The sequence below is a fragment of the Camponotus floridanus genome, unplaced genomic scaffold (assembly GCF_003227725.1).
Source record: "Camponotus floridanus strain SB8 unplaced genomic scaffold, Cflo_v7.5 scaffold4, whole genome shotgun sequence".
NCBI lineage: Eukaryota > Metazoa > Arthropoda > Insecta > Hymenoptera > Formicidae > Camponotus > Camponotus floridanus.
Window position 1 is genome coordinate 339,749 of NW_020229547.1, and position 21,673 is coordinate 361,421.

Below are 21,673 nucleotides of genomic sequence, written 5' to 3' on the forward strand. Positions count from 1 at the left end.
CTGATAACATATAGACAATATATGTATAATGAATATACTAACCAATAGAAAATTATACGAGAGATATTACATATTACATCATCACCACATATTACATTGTCCACGTTATCATTACATTATGCATTACTTGCATCTAAATAACATCAATTTATGCAACAGCAATAAGTGGTATGGCCTGTTCTGTGTGTGTGTATGTGTGTGTTAATGTTTAACATTGATTTATTACTTAAAGTTTCCAACATTTTTTCCGGAACATAATAAAATCACTCTTATCCTATCCATTCTTCCTGCTAGGATCGATAAGCGAGTTTTCTTGCCATTCGTGTTACACCCCCGCGCTCTGCCTTATTCCGTCTAACTTTGCTCGTCGCTTTAATTATCCCGCGGAGTTTTACATTACCACGAACGACCACGAGTCTCGACCAGAGATATTACGTTTTATATTATATAATTAGTACTGTCGTTAACGAGGCGATCGATCGCCTTCAGTTCTGCGTTCGCTTCGGTTCCGAGCTCCCAAACTGCCGTCGAACTTTCGATCGATTTCCCGACGACCGCTGGTAAGTCAACTACTATGCGCTGATCATTAATTAATTAGCACACGATATCCGGGAACTCGCTCATTCGTCCGCAAAAGCCGCGGCTTTCCAGGTTATGGGAAATCGAATTGCATTACGCAGAGCATCGTTTTATCATTTTGCAACGCTGTTGTCTTTTTATTATTTGTAATACACACACACGCACGTACGCATATACGTGTACAATTATCTTTTGCTAATGAAAAGAAAAAAAATATTTATCCAATAAAATATGGAAAAGTAAAATTTTTTAATCTCGTATATACATACACACACACACACACACACACACACACACACACACACATATATATATATATATATATATATATATATATGTATATATGTATATATTACTTTTTAGAAATTTTGGAAAATTAAAAAGTATTTAAAAAATTTTTCATGTTTTTTTCTCTTTTATATCTAAATTTATTATATATGTTACATCATACATCATAAATTCTTCCTATTTTTAAAATTTATAATAATTAATTCAGCATACATAATCTCACAAAAATAATGGAAAAGTTCTTTCAAAAATATATTAATATACTTTATTGCATTGCACAGCTATTCTTATTATAAAATTCATCTTTCGCGAACTCGAATCTACAAAACTAGTTTTATATCTTTCATACCTTTTATTTCAATGTCGTTATGCCTTTTATGCAATGTCGTTAATATTGGATTTATATGAAATGAAACGTCCTTGACAAATGTATCAGCAGATGAGGATTTGATTGCTATGAGATTATTATCATTATCATTCTCATTCTTATCATTATTCATCAAGATACTCTTCTCCAATGAATCTCCCTCAATATTATCCAAAGAGTCCAAGGAATACTTCGACATTTTTATGAAATTTTCATTTAGCACGAAAAAATGTTAATAAACACACTGTATAACATATATGCATTGACATTTGATAATGTCAATGATGATGTCAATGTCATGTACGATGTACGATATGAAATTAATCTTAACTAATCAGTAATCTTAACTGATTTCTATTTTTCGTGTGGCAAACTTCGCACTTTTTTCTATTCATGATATAGAACATATAATAAATCATATGTATAAAATATGCATAGACTTATAGAAAAAAATTAATTAATTAATTAATTTTAGATCGATATTTCAACAATTGTTCAAAAATTAATAATTTTTAAATAATTTTTGAAATATCAATCTAAAATTGCATATACAGGTTGAACTTGAGCAGAACTATCGGGAACTCTTATTAAAAATAATAATATTCAACATGTTTTGATAATTCAGAGGTAAGGATGTTCTAGAATCCCGAAGTTAGCACATTTTTTCGATTTCGATTTTTTAATATAAGGAATGCAGAATTCTTCTTAATTTTTATCAGGAACTGTAGAACTGAAAAGTGCTATCAGAACTCTTAATATTTTCTTGAAATTCGTAGATTGTAGAGGGCTAGCTTCACAGACACATTATCTTCTTATATATATTTCTTTTGCCTTATTTTATATGTTTATTAAAAGCAAGTTTAAAAATTTGTTAGGTTCCTGTTTTATATTCTATGTCATAGCAATCATAAATATTTATTAAGATACATTAGAAATCAGTTAATTTATTAACTTATTAATTAAAAATTTAAGCTCGTTTGGCAATAGTATCACATCATCTAAACAATATATTTATTATATAATGTTATTTTTATGCATTATACAGAAATAAATTATGAGAAATCGATTTAAATTAAAGTAAATCGGTAAAATAAATACTCTTAATAATGATTAAATTCCAAATTAACTTTGTGTTACATATGTTCTATTAATTATCATTACCAATTATCATTATCTATATTTTACAAACTATTTTAGTAACTGTTGGCTATATATCAGCTGCTAACATATAAAAGACCGACAGATATATATGATATCTTATCATCTGCTGCTAACTTTTAGAATCCTTCTTTTCTCACTTTCTTTTTCTTTTTTTATTATATAGATATATTTTTATTTCATTTTTTTGTTTAAAATTTTATTTAATAAGTTGGACGATTTAATATGATGCATAATCATATAAATAACATATAAATATAAATATCTAAAAAATACTAAATAAATTCTCGTATTTCCAAACCTCATAAAAAAATGTAGAATTTGTTCTTACATGTGTTTTGATGATCTCAAAATTCAAATCTAACATAATTATATTATGATTTTTAATTAATAATATAAAATAATTTTTGGTTTTATAATGGCCAATTATTTAGTTATGTTAGATTTGAATTTTGAGATCATCAAAACACAGGTAAGAACAAATTCTACATTTTTTTATGAGATTTGGAAATGCGATAATTTATTTAGTATTTTTTATATATTTATATGTTATTTATATGATTATGCATCATATTAAATCGTCCAACTTATTAAATAAAATTTTAAACAAAAAAATGAAATAAAAATATATCTATATAATAAAAAAAGAAAGAGAAATATATATATATGTGTGTGTGTGTGTGTGTGTGTGTGTGTGTGTGTGTGTGTGTGTGCGTGCGTGCGTGCGTGCGTGCGTGCGTGCGTGCGTGCGTGCGTGCGTGTGTGTGTGTGTGTGTGTGTGTGTGTGTGTGTGTGTGTGTGTGTGTGTGGTGTGTGTGTGTGTGTGTGTGGTGTGTGTGTGTGTGTGTGTGTGTGTGTGTGTGTGTGTGTGTGTGTGTGTGTGTGTGTGTGTGTGTGTGTGTGTGTGTGTGTGTGTGTGTGTGTGGTGTGTGTGTGTGTGGTGTGTGTGTGTGTGTGTGTGTGTGTGTGTGTGTGTGTGTGTGTGTAATGACCAATATAGAAAGAAACGTTGAATTGCCAATGATTGATATAAACAATAATAAATATGAAAAAGGCACATTTACATCATTCATATATATCGTGTCTATTATATAACTTTATCATATAAAAAATTTCTATCAGCGTCGTTATCAGGTTAATAAGATTATATTTAATCGTATAAGAAGTACAGAAGTTTTCGTCAAGAGCATTTTACTGCAGGAGCACTGCTAACGTAAGTCACAGACTTTATCGTTCATAAAGCGACCAAACATAACACATACCTATTATAAGCTAATGTATTATTGTATCATCACATAAAGCTCTGTCATATATATATGTATGTATATTAGAACTACTAAAAGCGTTTCAAGGCGACTCCCTCTGCAGTGTGTTGCTTGATTTTATAGTCGTTTGATCACGTCGGAAGAATGTTTTGCTACGTTCAGCATGGGTGAATCTAGTATTTATCTCATTGATTCATAAGGGGGCATAATAAATATATTTCAACAAATATTACACAACAGTTTTCAAAAAACATAATATATTGCCAATAATTATTTCTTTGGACCGTATTTCTGTGCCGTTGAAAACATAATGCGTCATTGCAAACTGGTTTATCAGTTTATCAGTTTCTCTCTCATTTTTACGTATAATAATTAATTCTAGTAAAAACATATCTTGTGCCCATGTATTCTTTTTATATTTATATAATATAAAACTTTGCAAATATCCAAATTTGAATTTTATTAATAATATAATTATGTGTGTATATAAATAATATGAATGTACTTTATGTATGCATATATGTGTGTATAATTGTTTATGTCTGTTATCAAAATGAGAAAATATGGAAATATTACGCGTAATAGAAACTTTTAAAAAATAATTCAATATAATGATTCAATATAATAAGATGTTACGGATTTCTGTTTCACTTTTCTTATCTTACGGTTTGCAATCAAATAATTTATCAAAAAATTTAATTAATTTGTGCAATTAAATTCTCGTACGATTGAAACAAAAAGATTTAATTATAATTTGTTTGGAATAATGAATATTTGTTTGGAAAATTATGAATAAATTTTATTTAATTATGATATATTTGTTACGATTCATAAAGCTAATTAGATAGATAATCAAATACAATGATGAAAGTTTCAAAATAGTATACAATTCTTAGCAAATATTGATTTGTGTTTCTACTCAGACAAATAATTTCTAGTTGATAACGTTTACTGTAAATTTTTGACATTGTTAATATTAAACTTGCAAATATTATACTGGTTAAATTTTCTGACATTGTAAATATTAAAAAATTATAATTATATTTACAATATATGTATCATAATAAAGATATAATTTATAGTAATTTTGGATTCGATTTACTAATAATATTTTTATCAATAAAAATGTAAATTGTAAATTTAATATTTCAAGATAGTGATTTAAAACATCATCTTAGATACATACATTTTTTTTCATGAAATAAGAAAAAAGTGACAATGTTAAAGTATTTTCAATGGTTAAATGACTTGAGAGCAACTATCACGGTTCTGCTGAATAATCTTCGCTATTTTTATGGAAGTCATCGAAGTTTATGACATAGATACTTTATTAATAATTGAGGATGCAAATATCAGATTTTTATACATACAAATATGTCTGTTATACAATATATAAATACTGCTTACAATTTTTTTATGATATTTCGATTATTTATATCGATGTCGCCCCTCCCCCCCCTCTCTCTCTCGCTCAATTTATATACATTCCTCACATTTTATAAACTTAATATATTTATAAGGTATAGTAATAAATAATGTAATTAAGAAGAAATTAATGGAATGAGACTAAAAGACTACTAAAAAATTCTTCAATATTCAATATTTTGCTAATATTTTATTATCAAATTTATTGCAAATTTATTTATCATAAATCTAGAATTCATCACATTTTTCTCCTTTTTTATGTATATGTATAGCTATGTAAAAAATATATAGAAATCTATACATAAAAATAAAAGTCTTTGAAACACTATTTCTCTACGCGAATTAAAGTATATATCTGTATATGTTTTCTATATTTTATCCAGATTTAACTCGATTCACATTACATCAGCAATTGTCAAACATTAAATTATTAAGAGAATACATTTGAAACAATAATTATCCCTATATGCTTACTCATGCATTATCAATAACATCAATAACAACTATTCGATACATAAGTGCACTAAATACATCAAGAGCATTTATCATTTAGATATCATATGTGAATACTTCCATCTAAATGTAAATATTCTGTTACTAAATCATATGTGTGTAAACAGTTTTAAAAAATTTTATTTTAATAGCCATTAAAAATAAAAATTAAAAACTTATAAAATTTGTATAAAATAATAATAAGATATATATATATATATATATATATATATATGTATGTATGTGTATGTATGTGTATGTATTGCTATATAAATTTGTTGAATTTTGTAAAATTTTTGCAAAAAAATATTTATTTTTTATTTCAAATATTTTTTTAAAAAGTGTAAAATATAAATTAATATTTATTTTATATTTTTCATTTCTAATACATATATTTATATTAAAATAATTTACATATATGCATGCATGTCTTTGTGTGTGTGTAAGTTATTCTAATATAAATATATGTATTAGAAATAAAATATATAAAATAAATATTAATTTATATTTTACACTGTTTTATATATATATATATATGAAACAGTGTAAAATATAAATTAATATTTATATTTTACACTATTTTACATATTTATATATTTAAAAGTAGCAAATATTATGCTCAATCTTGTTGTCTGTAAAAGAGATTCTAATTTTGCTATTTTTATCTTTTTCAGACATTATTTTGCAATACTGTACAGGGAAAATGTTATATATTAATGTCGCTGTTTGCCTATCAATTCTTCTGTTTGTGATTGGATTATCCGTAGGATTGAGCGTGAACACCTTTAAAGGACGTGACGCTCTCGATTCGGCACCTCTTATTGATGGGTAATATAATCATATAATTGAGAAATAGTGCATATAAGAATACATATAAGGAAACGAATGACTACAATCTATTTTTATTTCATCGATATCATATTTAAAAGCGACATTGATTGTTGATAAATCAATTAATATTCATTGATATTCAAACTAATAGTTACATCAATCGATCATTAATTAGATTGAATGGTCAAATTAGATATCTTCAGCTTAATCGATAGATTTATTCTTTTGTGCTAATATTTTCCAATTATTCCAATCTTTTTATACATTTTGTTTCATATATTGTTACAATAAACATCGTATCATTATTTTAAAATAATATCAAGTTTTCTTGTAAAATATAAATAAACAAACAATGAAGATTAGTTTTACTTCACGTTTTTATTACATTTGCATTCTGTTTTTTCTTTTTTGATTAATTAAATATATATTTATCTCCAATCTCTCATTATGTTCATAGCCATAACGATTTACCATACAATTTGTATCAAATCTTGAGCAACAACTTATCAGCCTTCCATTTCGAAAATGATTTGAGGAATGACAGTGTCTGGGGAAGAAACGCTTGTTTGTCATGTTTCACTGATATACCCCGCTTAAAGGCAGGAAAAGTGGGTGGACAAGTAAGTCATGATATATCTTGCATATAAGATTATATAAGATTAATTATCTCCAGGAATTTCGCAACCTATTTATTTTACAATTTATAGAGCATTTCATCTTGAATTCATTTTGTCACATTCTACAAGAAATTATATGTTTCATTATTATTTATATCTCTTATGTTTCTTTTATTGTTATTTTATTTTTCACTGAGCGCCACATAAAAAGACTGTTTTATCTGAATTTTTTTTAAAAACTTCATTTTGAGAGAACTTCATTTCACAAGATTTTCCAGATAAGCTTATCTTATTTATTTTTTTACGCAATAACGCAATTTTTAGTTCTGGGTGGCATACACATCATGTGAATCGCAATATAAGGATTCTGTAACGTTAACGTTACGTCAGATTGATGTAATCAAGAGATTAATTCAGCGATATCCAGCCAACTTACAACTGGTCACTGCCGCGGCGGACATTGAGACCACATGGAGGAATGGCAAAATAGCATCTATGATAGCTGTCGAAGGCGGTCATTCACTAGATTCGAGTTTGGCAATCTTAAGACTCTATTATGATCTCGGAGTTCGTTATGTCACCCTGACACATACCTGCAATACACCGTGGTACGTCATTGTAAGCGTTGTAAACCGAATTCGGTGGAATCTTTCGCGATCACTTATCGCGATTGAATCTCTATTAAGTGCAAAATTCTCGTATTATGCAGTATTAAATTTCAGTCATATTAAATTTTACAAGTTCTTATCTCTCTTGATAATTGCCTCCCGATAACACAAATTTTGATGTAATTTATAGGTATAATAATTTATAGGTATAATAATTTTGTTTAGCTTTCTGAATTAGCAACGCACAAAAATGCTTTATCTTGTATTTAAAATTTTTAATATAACGAGAAAATTGATGATAAACTTTATTTTTATTTTTATAGGGCCGATGCATCAATTGTAGATGAAGGATATGTTTACAATCTGACAAAATTCGGGCAAGTATGTGAAAATTATTGAAATTATTAATATTTTTTTTAGTACAATATTTTGATTGTTTTGATGCATATTATTTTATATGATAAATAAAAAATATTCCGAATTATTTCAAGCGTTTGGTATATCTGTATGAGATTATAGCAGCTTACTTATTTATTGTGAAATAGATATTGTGAGATAAATCTCACAATAGCTAAAAGGCATGATAAATTGATGATATGATATAAATTGATTCATATGATATATTGAAACTTGATCGAAAATATGTAATGATTAATTAAAATTAAAGATCTAAAAACATGAATTGCTTTTTTATATAATTATAATAATTATAATATTAGAAAATATTCTCCGAAAATAATATATAATTAATATCTATTAATTATATATTATATAAAAAATGATTTATACGATCATTTTAAACTAATTTGATAGGACTATTAATTTTTAATTTTAAATAAAAACTAAAAATTTTAATCGCTATTTGTCTTTAAAAAAAAACCAATGATATCTCATAAATTATAGACAGTAGTTTACGAGATGAATCGAATTGGAATGTTAGTCGATCTGTCTCACGTTTCTCACAATGTTATGAGAGAAGTGCTCGCAATAACAAAAGCACCCGTCATATTCTCGCATTCGTCCGCTTTCAATGTTTGCAGACATTACAGGAACGTTCCCGATGATGTCCTGCACCTAGTCGTAAGTATATATAAAGAAAATTTTTTATAAAAGAAATGCAAAAGTTTCAAAAATATTTTCCTTTTTTTTCAGAAAAAAAACAATGGTATTGTTATGGTAAATTTCTACAGTACTTTCGTAAATTGTAATTCTTCCAGAAACGCGACAATGCAAGATGTCGTAGGTAATGTATTCAATTATTATCCTACATAGTATGTGATATACATATGTGATTTATAATAATTTTAAAATTTATCATTAATTATTAGTTTATAGGGACCTTGTAAACTTTGTACGTTAATCTCAAAAGTTAAAGATAATAGCATATATGAAATAATATATAAAAAATTTTTGATCTCTCTGTCTTTTTCTTTTTTTCTCTCCATAAAAATATGATTAATTTCTAGCATTATATAATTTTCTTTTCTGGTGGTCTTTTCTATAGTCACGATTTGTTAATTTTTATGTTGACATCTGACAATGTATCCAATAATGTATCTGATAATGTATCCTCAGTTAATTTTTGTGCATGTGAATTTTTAACCTTCTTTATTAATTTATCGATCTTCATTTATTGATTTTATTAGATCATATAAATCATATTCGAAATCTTATCGGCGTGAACCATGTGGGTATTGGCGGAGATTATGATGGTGTAAACACGTAAGTAATTATTTTAATCCTAATAACACGAATATTATGAATGATACTAATTAATAAGTACAAATAAAATATATTTAATAAAATTAATTAGAATGCCGATAGGTCTGGAAGATGTTTCAAAGTATCCAGATCTTTTTGATCGTTTATATGAGAATCGAGAAGGAGAACCAACATGGACTAGAGAGGATTTAGAAAAATTAGCTGGAAGAAATTTTATTCGCGTTTTCCAAGCAGTAGAAGCTGTAAATATAAAACTTATAAAAAATATATAATGCATTTATGAGTAATAAGAATATAATCTTTCAGCCTATTTTTCTTTATTTTATTAATATTTTTTTTAAAAGGTACGAGATTCTTTATCGTCCGAATCACCTCGAGAAAATATTATAACGGGAAACGAATTATACATTGCACAAATGAGAGAAGGACTTAGTCCAGGCGCATGTCAAACCGCAAAAGAGTAAATATTTCATAAAATATCTAATTCATTGTATAATATTTATTATAATAAGTATATTAATTTATCGCATAAAAAATGGTATTTTTCCTAATATTTAACATTTTCTAAGTATTTTTTATTTTTATATTAGATGGCGTAATGTAAATGCAACATCAGGTACTGAAGAGAAGATTTCAGGAATTCATTAAGACTGAAGCCATTAAGGATGATGAAATTATCATGAAGAAATCTATTAAGAGTGGAACATCATTCCATGTGGACTCAAGTTAAAGTAAATAGTATGAAAGCATATAAAAGCATAAAACAATATGTGATATTTTATTAAGACGCAATTAATATTAAAGAGCAAAATGTAAAAAAATATAATAATTTTATTTATTTTACTTCTATTTTTATATATTATTCGACTTTAGATAAAAGATTTCAAAATGCTTTTAGATTTACGAATATAAAAGTAATATATATATCAGAAGATCTACAAAATTATTAATTTTTATAATTTTTGTGGTTTTTATTAAATTACAAAATTAATTAAGATTTTCATGATACTATACATTTGTATAGAAACATGAAAACCTTAATTAATTTTTAAATTATTATTTAATTATAATAAACAAAATTTGCAGAAGAGAGGTACATATCTGATAAAATACAATATCATTCGTGTGTAAATTGTTTTCTATATTTAAAAAAAAGAATTATAATAATAATATTTTTTACATTATCTTTTTTAAATATTAGCATTAAACGAAACATTTTATCGCATAAATATAAAATATGAATGAGATATGAATAATAAAATTTTATCGAATTTATTGATAAAAATTAAAAAATAATATCATCAATTTTTTTTTAAGTTACATTTTCAATTTACATAAACTTATAATAACATTGTAACATAATAAAAAAATATGATAAATTATAATAATTATTAATCTGTTATAATACGTCAGTAATAAATAATATATTCTATTTTATTTTAATAAAATGTTTTTTTCACTTTCTTCTAAGTATTTCAAATTACTTTTTATGTAAAGTACTTAAATAAAAAATAAGAAACAACATCATTATATTAAAAGACATTGTCCTATTCATTAATAGTTTGTATTATCATTAAAAATTGGCTTCCATAATTATTAATATACATATATTTATAATATAATTATAATACTGAGAAAAAAATTAGATAACTATCTTTACACACACACAGACACACACAAAGTATTTTGAAACATTTAATGTAATTAACAACAAACAAAAATTTATATTTTAATTTTCTCTTTCAATTGACTTGGATCATTCTATGAATTGCATAGATTTTTGTATTAATTCAATTTCCGTCAATAAATTTTCCCTGAAAATATTTTAAATAAAATTAGATCGAATTGTCCGACTATATTAAAGTGTCTTTAAGATAACTCATAAATTTAAAAATATTTCATTTTAACTATAATCTTCATATTATATCATTACACATATATATATATATATATATATATATATATATATATATTTATACTAAATATAAAATTTATAAGATATTATTGCATGTTTAAAAAAATGTCAATCAATTGACGCTAATCATTGACTTGATACTTGACAATCATTGACTTGATCAATTGACACTCATTGACTTTTTCTAATAATCGGTATAATAGTTAGAATTGGAAATCCATTGAACTTTGTACATATAGATATATTACAATATCAATTGACAATATCAATTGACACTAACCATTGACTTTTTCTAATAATTGGTATAATAGTTGGAATTGGAAATCCATTGAACTTTGTACATATAGATATAGTATAGGCTCCCATATCTTCCCAGACTAACCAATCACCGAGGTGAAGTTCTGGTAACATTACCTCTTGAACAATTACATCAAATGAGTCGCAAGTCGGTCCCCATAAAGTCGAAAGAAATTTTTCGTTACTCGCTGGCTATAAAACGCAATAATAAATTAATTAAATTATTTTATATTCACATACAAAAAATATGACGGAAACACATATAACATAATCAAAAGAAAAATTTAATTACTTTAAAGAGGATTTGTGGAACTCTGAATTTCAAACCCAACAATTCTTCGATGAATGAATTATATACACCGACGTTAATATAATACATTCTCGTAATTTTACCGTTATTGTGAGAAAGTCTCTTGGAATGTAAATAAGCAGCTAGAGTAAATGCCGAAGTAATGTAGTATCTTCCGGGCTCGCTAATAACTTTTATGCTAGGGTCAAGATCTTGAATTGCATCATTAATTATATTGGCGAACTAAAAAGTTTCAGATTAATCAAACATATTTTTACTATAAACTATATGTGACATGAAACGAATTGAAAAAAGAGCATAAGCATACAAAAGAGCATACTTCATCAATTTCTGTTCCTCTTTCCCCAGGAAAACCGCCACCGATATCAATCAATTGCACATCTTCGCAGCCCATAGTTTTAGCAATTGTAATCAATCGTTTACACATCCCGATAGTTTTGTTAAATGCGTTTAAGTCTCTACAAGGACTACCAACGTGAAAACTGAAGCCATGTAAAGTCAGATCAAGATCCATCATGAGTTGTATCAATCGCACAGCTTCCTCATCTGATTCGCAACCGAATTTTAATCCGAAATTGGCGTCTGAGTTTTTCGCATCATATTGCATGCGTATGACTATTCTGTGAGATTATTACAAAAAATTACTATATCACATAAAAGCATCAATGTAAACGGAATATGCAAACAATTTTTATTATTGCAGTTACAATGATGAATAATATCGTAGTGATTTTATATACTTTTATCTACTCACTTGGCCTCGGGATAAAGATCTTTAATCTTCAAAATCTCTAATTCACTATCGACCGTTAATTGATTAATGCCCATTTTCTTGGAGTATTTGATATGAGACGGATATTTACACGGATTAGTGAATACGATGCGATTAGCATGCACACCGTATTGCATTACCAGTCTAATTTCTTGCTATATTAATATATTACGTATATGTTAGAAATAAGTTTGCCATTGTTTCTTATAATTTAAAATAATAAACATCACATAAATATCAAATAAAAGATAACAAAAATTTTATTATTTAAAAAAGAATATTCGATTTAAAAAATAATAATTAATCTAATAAAAGTTTAAAATGCAATAAAAAAACCTTAACTAGAATGGATAATAAATTTTTTTTTTTAAAGTATGATAAATAATTTAGTATGATAAATAGAATAAGATCGCAATAAAAAAAGTCACAATAATTTACCTCCGACGCACAATCAAAACCAGCATTTAAAGCTGCCAATATTTTTATTACTGTCGGATCAGGATTGCATTTAACCGCTGAAATCAATTGCAGGAGAAACATCAATTTTTCTTTCAATATAAATTTAAATAATAAAAGAAAGATTTTTAAATTTATCAAGCCGATTTATCAAGTAAATATTGAACTTCAAAATTCTCGAACTTCGATCGCGTGTTTATTTTGTCTAGCATTTTCCAATTTTATTAGTAATGTCTAAAAATCGATATTTTGATAGCAAAAAATGTTATATGTTTTTATAATAAAATTGCATATTTTATTAAATAACGAATTTCAAGTCGCGAAAATGTACAGTAATAAATAAATATAAATATAGTTGCTCAATTAGTTGCAATATTTGATTCAATTTTCATATTATAAGTTTTTATATATTAAGTTTTAATAAGCAAAGAATAAAATATAATTTAATGAATATTTATACAATTAATTAACACTAAGGTTTATTAAAAATTTTTAATATTTACAGTCTAAAATAAAATAAAACAATATCTGCATATTTGGGTATAAAAATTTAAATCTGGTGTTGAGATATTTAAAAGGTAATTATTTACTTATAGAGACGATTTCTTCCGATTTCAATAATTTTAAAAAGATAAGTGTAACAATGTGTTAAACGAAAACATAGTCTGTATATGGGGTCATGAAATTACATATTATTTATTAAACGTTTTTGTTTATAATTTTTAATAAACAACGACCTTGATTCAAATTTTACAACATTATTCAGAGTGATGACCTTGATAATATTTGAGAATTATTGAATTCGTGAAATAGTATATGAGTAAGTAAATCTAAGTAAATATAATTAAATAAATCTAAGTAAATATATAAAAAATAAAAAAATAATTATTATAATTAAATAATTATTCCAGCCTTCTTAAAATAAAAAAATTTGCGCATTCTCTTTTCACCTTTTTTTCTTCTTTTTGTTACATTATGTGTATAAATTTATGTTACAGCAACTAATTTTAATATTTTATTCGCGCAAAAATATTTCATAAAAAAATATAACTGGATTGAAAACAATTTTTTACATATTCACGATGGTTCGATTTGAGATTTGTTTAAAAATTTCAAAATTCAAATCGAGGCCCTCTTCTAAACTAAAGAAGAGTATAGATAATGCTTATACCATAATGTGGAACAACCCTTGGAATCTTGGTAATCCATTCGCGGTGTTTGTTAATAACATCACCTATATCTACAATATAGAAACCGTTTTCTTGATTTTCCGTATCGATTATAGTTTTAATAATGTCCATATTGTCAACAGCGTCATCAAAAATTTTAATCTCATTGAAATTGTTAGCAGACATGTTTGAGATAGTATTCGAATGTAACGAAGTCTCTGCACGAACTGAAGGTTATTCTGTAACGCTTGCGTTTATATATCACTGCGAAGATTCTTATACCATATAACAGCTGCGCAACATACGTAATGCAAGCGTTAAAGTTACAGAATAGGGATTCTCTTAAGGAAAAAATTAATCGAACATTTAAGTAGCCCGAGATATTGTGATAAGCATTGCTAACGTTGAATGCAAGCACAATCCGTTTCATGCTTGCACAGCGATAAAATTCTTTGAAATTATTACAAATATTCTTTATTGGTAAGAATAACTTTTTATGAAATTATAAAGGAATTCATGCACACTTATCTATGCACAATTATCATTGAGCAAATAGACAATAATGCTTCGATGAAGAAGTAAATTTTCCATTGCATGTGTGAATGAAAAGAGATTTTACTAAAGTAAGATTTATTTCTATTTACAAAAGTCACGAAAGATTTGTTTCTGAAGAGAAAGGAAAAATCCCAAATTGATGAATTGAATTGAAATCCCATTTACTTTCGAACCGGAGTGTTTTCTTATCATAAAATTTTCTATACTGATTCATACCTCTTATTTTTTCTCCCTTTTTCTTTCTTTACTTATATGCATGCATACATATATGCATACATATATATAAAACTAAAATAAGAGTTATAAATATTAATTTTTTATTAATATTAATTTTTATTTCTTTTTATATTGCATTAGAGTATAGGATTTTAATTATTTTATATAATGTGTAAAAACACAGTTTTCAAATATCATTTTTTAATATCTATGATACCCGATAAAATTTATCAGAAATTTGAGCTTTGTGTATTACAAAAAAAAATATTCAGATACTTTTTAATAAAAAAATTGTAATGATAAAGAATAATTATCTATAATTATATGGTTATATCATTAATTGTATGATTCAATATAAATGTTCACCTTATCATATAAAAGCAAATCCATTCTTTTGCCCGATGCTTTTGACGTCACTTTTAGTCACTTTCTTATCATGCATACTCTATATGTATACGATAGATTATGATAAAAATACTCTGGAGCGTTAATTGATATATATATATATATATATATATATATATATATATACATATAAATTTTGTGTATGCATACACCCGCTATGTGTAATAATATACAATAAATAAATTATATCTAGATAAACGATTTATATATATGTATATGTGATGAATATCTACAATTATAAATAGCAATAAAAACATAAAATTTCCAAGGATATAGTAATAATTAACAGAATATGAAATATATTACATTTTTTGGTGTGTCTTTATATTATTTATTTTATTTAAGACAATATGCAGGGTTACTGTCTTACAATTAGATTAGTCTTCTAGACTTCCTCCGCACACGAATTTTACGATCGCGAATCGATATCGATATTCACGGAAGGATCGCGCCAACGAATCAGGAATACAACGATAATTTCGAGTAGGGGATTAAGACCGAAGGATTAAGATCGAAACGGAAGAAGATCGATTCAATCGACAGAATTGACGTGAATGAGATTCGCTCAAGTGTTGACTCGCTCATATTAGTATCTTAAGCTAATTCGAACTAGTTTAGATAGGATTTCATATAAGATACCAAGATATTATGTGATAGCGATATAATAAAATAGACGTGCGACGAGAGTGAAAATACCATATAGATGTATTTACAAAAATTTCATTGTGATTTCTTTATCTCTCTTTTTGCAAAAGAGACCCATTAATATGTAATTATGTATTTATTATAATATTGAATTTGTGTACATAAGTTTACCATTATTACTCATCAATGATATGCATCCATCATTTTTACTTACGTATATTAAATTTGATATATGTACAAATGGATACATAAATACATTGAAAATACATGATACATACACGTGCTATTTCTATTCAAAAGAAGAAAAACATTTTAGTAATTCAAATAAAATGCAACAGGTGGACGTACATAACTTTAATACGTTAATATTGAAATGTTTTCTTTCGCAAAATTGATTTCCTATACATGGCGAATAATTCATCATTTAGAAATCAATTAAAAATTTGATAATAATTTTCCTTAAAGTAAACTTTCGTCATAACTAAAATTAGATCATTTCGCGACATGTAATAACATATTCTTCGTCTAAATTCAATATATTAAGAGTGTAACGATAAGCCATGTAATGGCTTGTAAGCCATGTAAAGCCATGTAAAGCCATGTAAGATAAGGTATCCAGATAATATACTATCCGGGTAATGGATAATTCAAGTAATATTATTGTTTTATTAACATAAAAATCTCTCAACTAATATGCAATTTTTTTTTCTCTCTCTCTCTTGACAAATATGTTAGATATTGGATAAAAAATATTTTATTAAATAATATATATAACAAGAATTATTTTATAATGCTTTCAAAATAAATACAGGAATTCAAAATAAATACAGGATTTTATTAGAGTGAAATTTTTGAAGAAAATTTTGAAGAAAATTTATAATACAAAACAACACAAAAGATTATAATAATTCGCATTATTTGATTATTACATCTTATAAATAATGATAGCAGAGTATATGATTATATCTCAGTTACGAAATTAAATTCTACAGAACAAATGCTATTATAAAGAATACAATTTTTTCTAGTTATATTTTATTTGATAAACCTATGGCTAATTCTTATAATATAACTTTTAGAAGTTTCTTTTTTTAGTAGTCATCTCACTATCAAATTTCAGTAATTCAATGGGATTATTGATATTTTCAACGAATTTTAAATTGTTTCAATAAAATAAACGTATGTATGTTCTGACAAGTAAAATAAGTGTTTTGACGAGAGAAGAGGATTACGAGTTAATACTCATAAACTGCACGAATGTAACAAGAAGATAAGATTTGTCAAATTCGAAAAAATACCTATGTGTAAACATAATGTTTATCAGTACGATTAATCATTAGACTAATTAGCTACATAGCATGGATAAAAGAATTTTCTAAGTTGTAAGAATATATGTTCTGATATACATTTTCTATGTATTTATATTTCTAGATTAATTCTAGTTTTTAATTCTAAAGATTAATTTTTAAGATTAATTTTAATTTTAAGATTAATATTTCTAAAAACCAATATCTTTCACTATTGTAGATATTTCCATTTCCGTCCATGTCGCCCAAATTTAAGAAAAATGTTATAGGTAAATGTGTGATAGGTAAAAAATTGGAAAAAACTGACTTGAAGAGAGAATTTAAAAGAGCATAAAACATCATTTTTCAATTGAAAAAATCAAAAATCAAAAATTTTGTCTTTAAAAGATCGTGTCCTATGAAACAAATTAATACAAGCAATTATTAATAATAAAATAATATACAAGCACCATCGCGCATTATTCCAAATTCAAATATATAAAGATATGTATATTCAAAAATCTATCATTACTATGTTTATCTATAAAGATAGATATTTATTTTGACCAAATACTCATTAAGATTATGGATATTTAATTAATAAAAATGACAAAAGACCCCGTGCTAATTACAATTTTTCATCTACAAATATTTAATGTAACGAAACATTTAAGATATCACAGTCCCAGAAACGATTTATCCTCTCTCTAAGCAAAATATCATAACATTTTTTGTCTATATAACTCTCTTCAATTCTAGTCTTTTCACGTCAATAAGTTTAATTAATCTTTTGCCATCCAAATAAATCCCATCTAAATAAAGCCATATTTCAAAATATAATTTATGCAAGAAAAATTGTCTGTTTCCCAATTAAATATGTACTTTCCATGTTTTCATATTTTATGTCGGTTTGTATAATAAATATAAATTCATTAATTCATAAATATGAATAAATGAACATCAATAAATATGGACAGATTATGCAAAATTAAAATAAAAATGACACATTATAAAATTAAAACACAATTAACGATTAACACGTTTTCATCAAATGAATTATTTCGAATATACTCTGATTTTATTTTTCGTTTTTCTGTTATTTGTATTTGTGATACATGTTCACATAGAATTTTTTGGGATTATTTTTTCTTATGCATTAGTTTATACAATATTTAATCCTGAAAAAATAAAGATAAGAAGACTAAAAATATTTGAATTGACCTCCAATACTATCAAAAAATATTTGAAAAAAAATGAAAAAAAAGAAAATAAAATAACAGCCAAATATACAACACACATTTTTCCCTACAACATATTCTATAAATATTAATTTATTTTTATATTTCATTTAATACAATATGAATATCTAATCTTCTATTCTAATCTAATATTCTAATCTTCATCTAGTTTTTATCTTTTCATAACACGAAAAAAAATTTAATATCAAAAATATAATATTAAAATATAAAAAGCTTTATTTTATTAGAAATATAAATCTTATATTTAAATATTATTTCTTTCCCTTTTTTCTTTACTTTTCAAAATTTAATTAATTAAAATATATAATCTTTTAAATAATTTTAATATATTTTTAGATAATAATAATATACATACTTGAAACAAATTATCAAAAAGTAATATTAATAATATATTATATCTTCATAGTATATGCTTTATCCTTATATTTTCTAAAAATCCTGTAAAGTGATTGATAAAAAGTTTAATATAATAATATCTTTGTTTCTTCATTTTGTGCGTGTAAAGACGATTTTTTTAACAAAAATTATGTTATTATTGATCATTATTTTATACCAATCATACACACTCAAGCTATGGAAATATTTTATATAATATAAATAAATATTGCATCAAAACTTTTATCACAGATTCTTGTCCAAGATATATAAAAATTGCATTTCTATATGTAAAATTCAAATATTAAAATGTTTCTTCTTGTTTTCATAAAGTTACAAATTTTTATCTTAAATCTTTCTGGGGAAAAATTCTTGATATAAGTCAATAATGTATAAATGAAAAAATGATGTTTATATAAATTATTTCCATGTGTGCATTTTGCACATTAACAAACAGTCTCTTATACTTCAGGATTAAATATTTGGCCCAGTGTTTGCCCTAATCTGTCCATTTTAGGCCGTAATGGATTTAAGGCATATGTTTCAATATTTTATATTATTTATTTATATTTTTATCATTTTTAATATAATTTATAAATAATAGCTTCTACTATCAAATAATGTATAGTAAATAATAAATAAAATTTTACTATTGCAGTTATTATTACATGACAAATTTAAATGCAAACTTATATACATTAATAATTATCAGAAAACTTTAATTTGATTTATATTAATTGTGATATATATGTCACCTTATACATATATTTAATAAAGCTTTTCCAAATCCATTACTTCATTTTATTAAAGTAAAAAACAGTTTAAACTCACCATATGCAGCATCGGAATTATACAGGATTAAATATTTGACATAGCGTAGTACACAGCTTTGATCTGTAAAAATATGCAAATATATTTATTTAATATAAATTAAAACAAATGCCCAAAATATATTTAATATCTTGAAAAATAATTATATAATTAGTGAAATTTTGCTTTTACTAAATTTTTTAAAAATAATAAATTTAATAATAAATAACTGATAATTTATTCATAATAAATTATTCACCTCATGATTGTTTCACCGTCACTTGATATCACCATGGACTTCCTCTAACTCCTTTTCTTCATCGTTTCTTCGTGGCATGTACTAGTAAAAACAATTAATTATAATTAAGCATATATTCATAAAAACAATTAATTAAACTAACTTAATTATAATTATGCGTGTCCTAATCACATTCGAATATAATTGATGAGTGCAAAGTATCTTGCACATTTTCGATTTTAATGGCGGATGATTATGGATGCGGTCAAAACTGCACTATGAATGCTCCGAAACATCATTCTATCTTTATTCTCATGGAATGTAGAACAAAGATAGAATGATGTTTCAAAGCATCCAAATTCAAAGCTTCCCGACCGCAATCTATGAGAAAATAACGCAGAAAAAGCGCGCAAAATTCACAATCGCTCGTAAATCTCCTAACCTTGCATGCGCGCGTACAGTAGAGATTTTAATAAATCATCCACGGCCATAGAAGTGCCATATTTATATGCGATCGAAAATTATTAAAATATGATTTTAACAATTGACAATTATCGTAAATATATGTATATCATGAGACAATGATTTATATTAATCCGTATCGCGTTAGTATCTCGTGCAATATTGTCCTCGACAAACAGCCGTTACTGCGATACGTTTAATCGAATTAAATAATTGATGCTCACTAATCATTGGTCGTGTTTAGTAAGATATTTTTAATGATCGTATCTCGAAAATTAATGACATTGCTCGCGCGTCACTGATCTCTGATAAGATATTTTACGATTAATTCCTAAGCAAACTTTCGATAAAAATGCAATGTAAACTCGATTATAAATGTGAACTTGTCTCTAAATATGCAAATTCTCAGAAGACAGATAGGATAAGAATCAATAACAGCAATCTTATCTGATCCGAAAAAATCGCTTGACTTTTTGCTCTTAAAATTTCCATCTAATATACCACGAAACTAATAAATATTTGCACAATTTATTGAGAAAAACAATACTATATTGAATAATCATATTTATTTGGTTCGATTATCTCTTTATGGACTTACCTGTGCGGATATTATTAGGGTCTGGAATTCTCAACTTCTACACTCTCCGTTTTCGCGCTGAAAGAGGAAGAAGACGTAGTAGCATCTTGAAGTAATCAGTATGAAAAGCACCAATCAAATCGATGAGGGCGCCCGAAATCTTCCGAAAACCGCCGAGCAGCCTTGAACAATTTGGCGCGAAGATTCAAAATCATTTAAAGTCGTTTTGTAAATGGACATAATAAAGGATATCAAACATATAATATTTTCCTTTGGAAATCACGTGAAAATGAACTCGACACGATAATACGAATTTAAATTTTAGCGAGATCTCTGTCTAATTACTTTTATAATATAAAAATTATATTTTTTACGTATATAAACAAGAGGACTTACATTTCTCTCCACTTGAACAATCTAAATCTGAAGATGGACAATCAATGTAGCATTATTATTCGATATACATTTATAGATAAGACGTTAATAAAAGGATCTTTATCTGAAAAAAAATTACACACGCGCACGCGTAATTGCGTACCGACACGCACACACATTCGCGCATTCGTGAAAGAGA

General features: G+C 25.6%; 3 protein-coding genes across 7 annotated transcripts in view; 1 reads left to right on the forward strand and 2 right to left on the reverse strand.

The window, feature by feature from the left end:
• Positions 1 to 21,670, reverse strand: part of LOC105257616 — a 36,575-nt gene extending 14,905 nt beyond the window's left edge. For both annotated transcript variants that reach the window (XM_025411376.1, XM_025411375.1), the window contains exons 1-4: positions 21,496 to 21,670; positions 21,121 to 21,281; positions 20,082 to 20,162; positions 19,844 to 19,906 (exon numbers count right to left, since the gene is read on the reverse strand). The gene's annotated coding sequence lies outside the window, so the exon portion shown is untranslated. The remainder of the gene's footprint in view (positions 1 to 19,843; positions 19,907 to 20,081; positions 20,163 to 21,120; positions 21,282 to 21,495) is intronic.
• Positions 382 to 10,155, forward strand: LOC105257587 (dipeptidase 1). Of its 4 annotated transcripts, none has more exons than XM_025411373.1 (11): positions 382 to 560; positions 6,249 to 6,402; positions 6,863 to 7,025; positions 7,347 to 7,630; positions 7,954 to 8,011; positions 8,534 to 8,710; positions 8,783 to 8,873; positions 9,277 to 9,352; positions 9,444 to 9,594; positions 9,697 to 9,812; positions 9,943 to 10,155. In XM_025411373.1, the coding sequence occupies exons 2-11, from the start codon at positions 6,278 to 6,280 to the stop codon at positions 9,998 to 10,000; spliced, it is 1,299 nt and encodes a 432-aa protein (XP_025267158.1). In that variant the 5' UTR covers positions 382 to 560; positions 6,249 to 6,277; the 3' UTR covers positions 10,001 to 10,155. The 4 variants fall into 4 exon arrangements, with proteins under 4 accessions (XP_025267158.1, XP_011266637.1, XP_011266629.1 ...); XM_011268335.3 differs by lacking the exon at positions 382 to 560 and adding an exon at positions 3,541 to 3,605; XM_011268327.3 differs by lacking the exon at positions 382 to 560 and adding an exon at positions 3,743 to 3,824.
• LOC105257607 (ornithine decarboxylase) lies at positions 11,092 to 14,457 on the reverse strand. The gene is made up of 7 exons (XM_025411374.1): positions 14,274 to 14,457; positions 13,085 to 13,161; positions 12,629 to 12,801; positions 12,194 to 12,494; positions 11,857 to 12,096; positions 11,548 to 11,756; positions 11,092 to 11,166 (listed from the first exon to the last, which is right to left on the reverse strand). The coding sequence occupies exons 1-7, from the start codon at positions 14,455 to 14,457 to the stop codon at positions 11,109 to 11,111; spliced, it is 1,242 nt and encodes a 413-aa protein (XP_025267159.1). The 3' UTR covers positions 11,092 to 11,108.
• Positions 21,671 to 21,673: the final 3 nt, after the last annotated feature.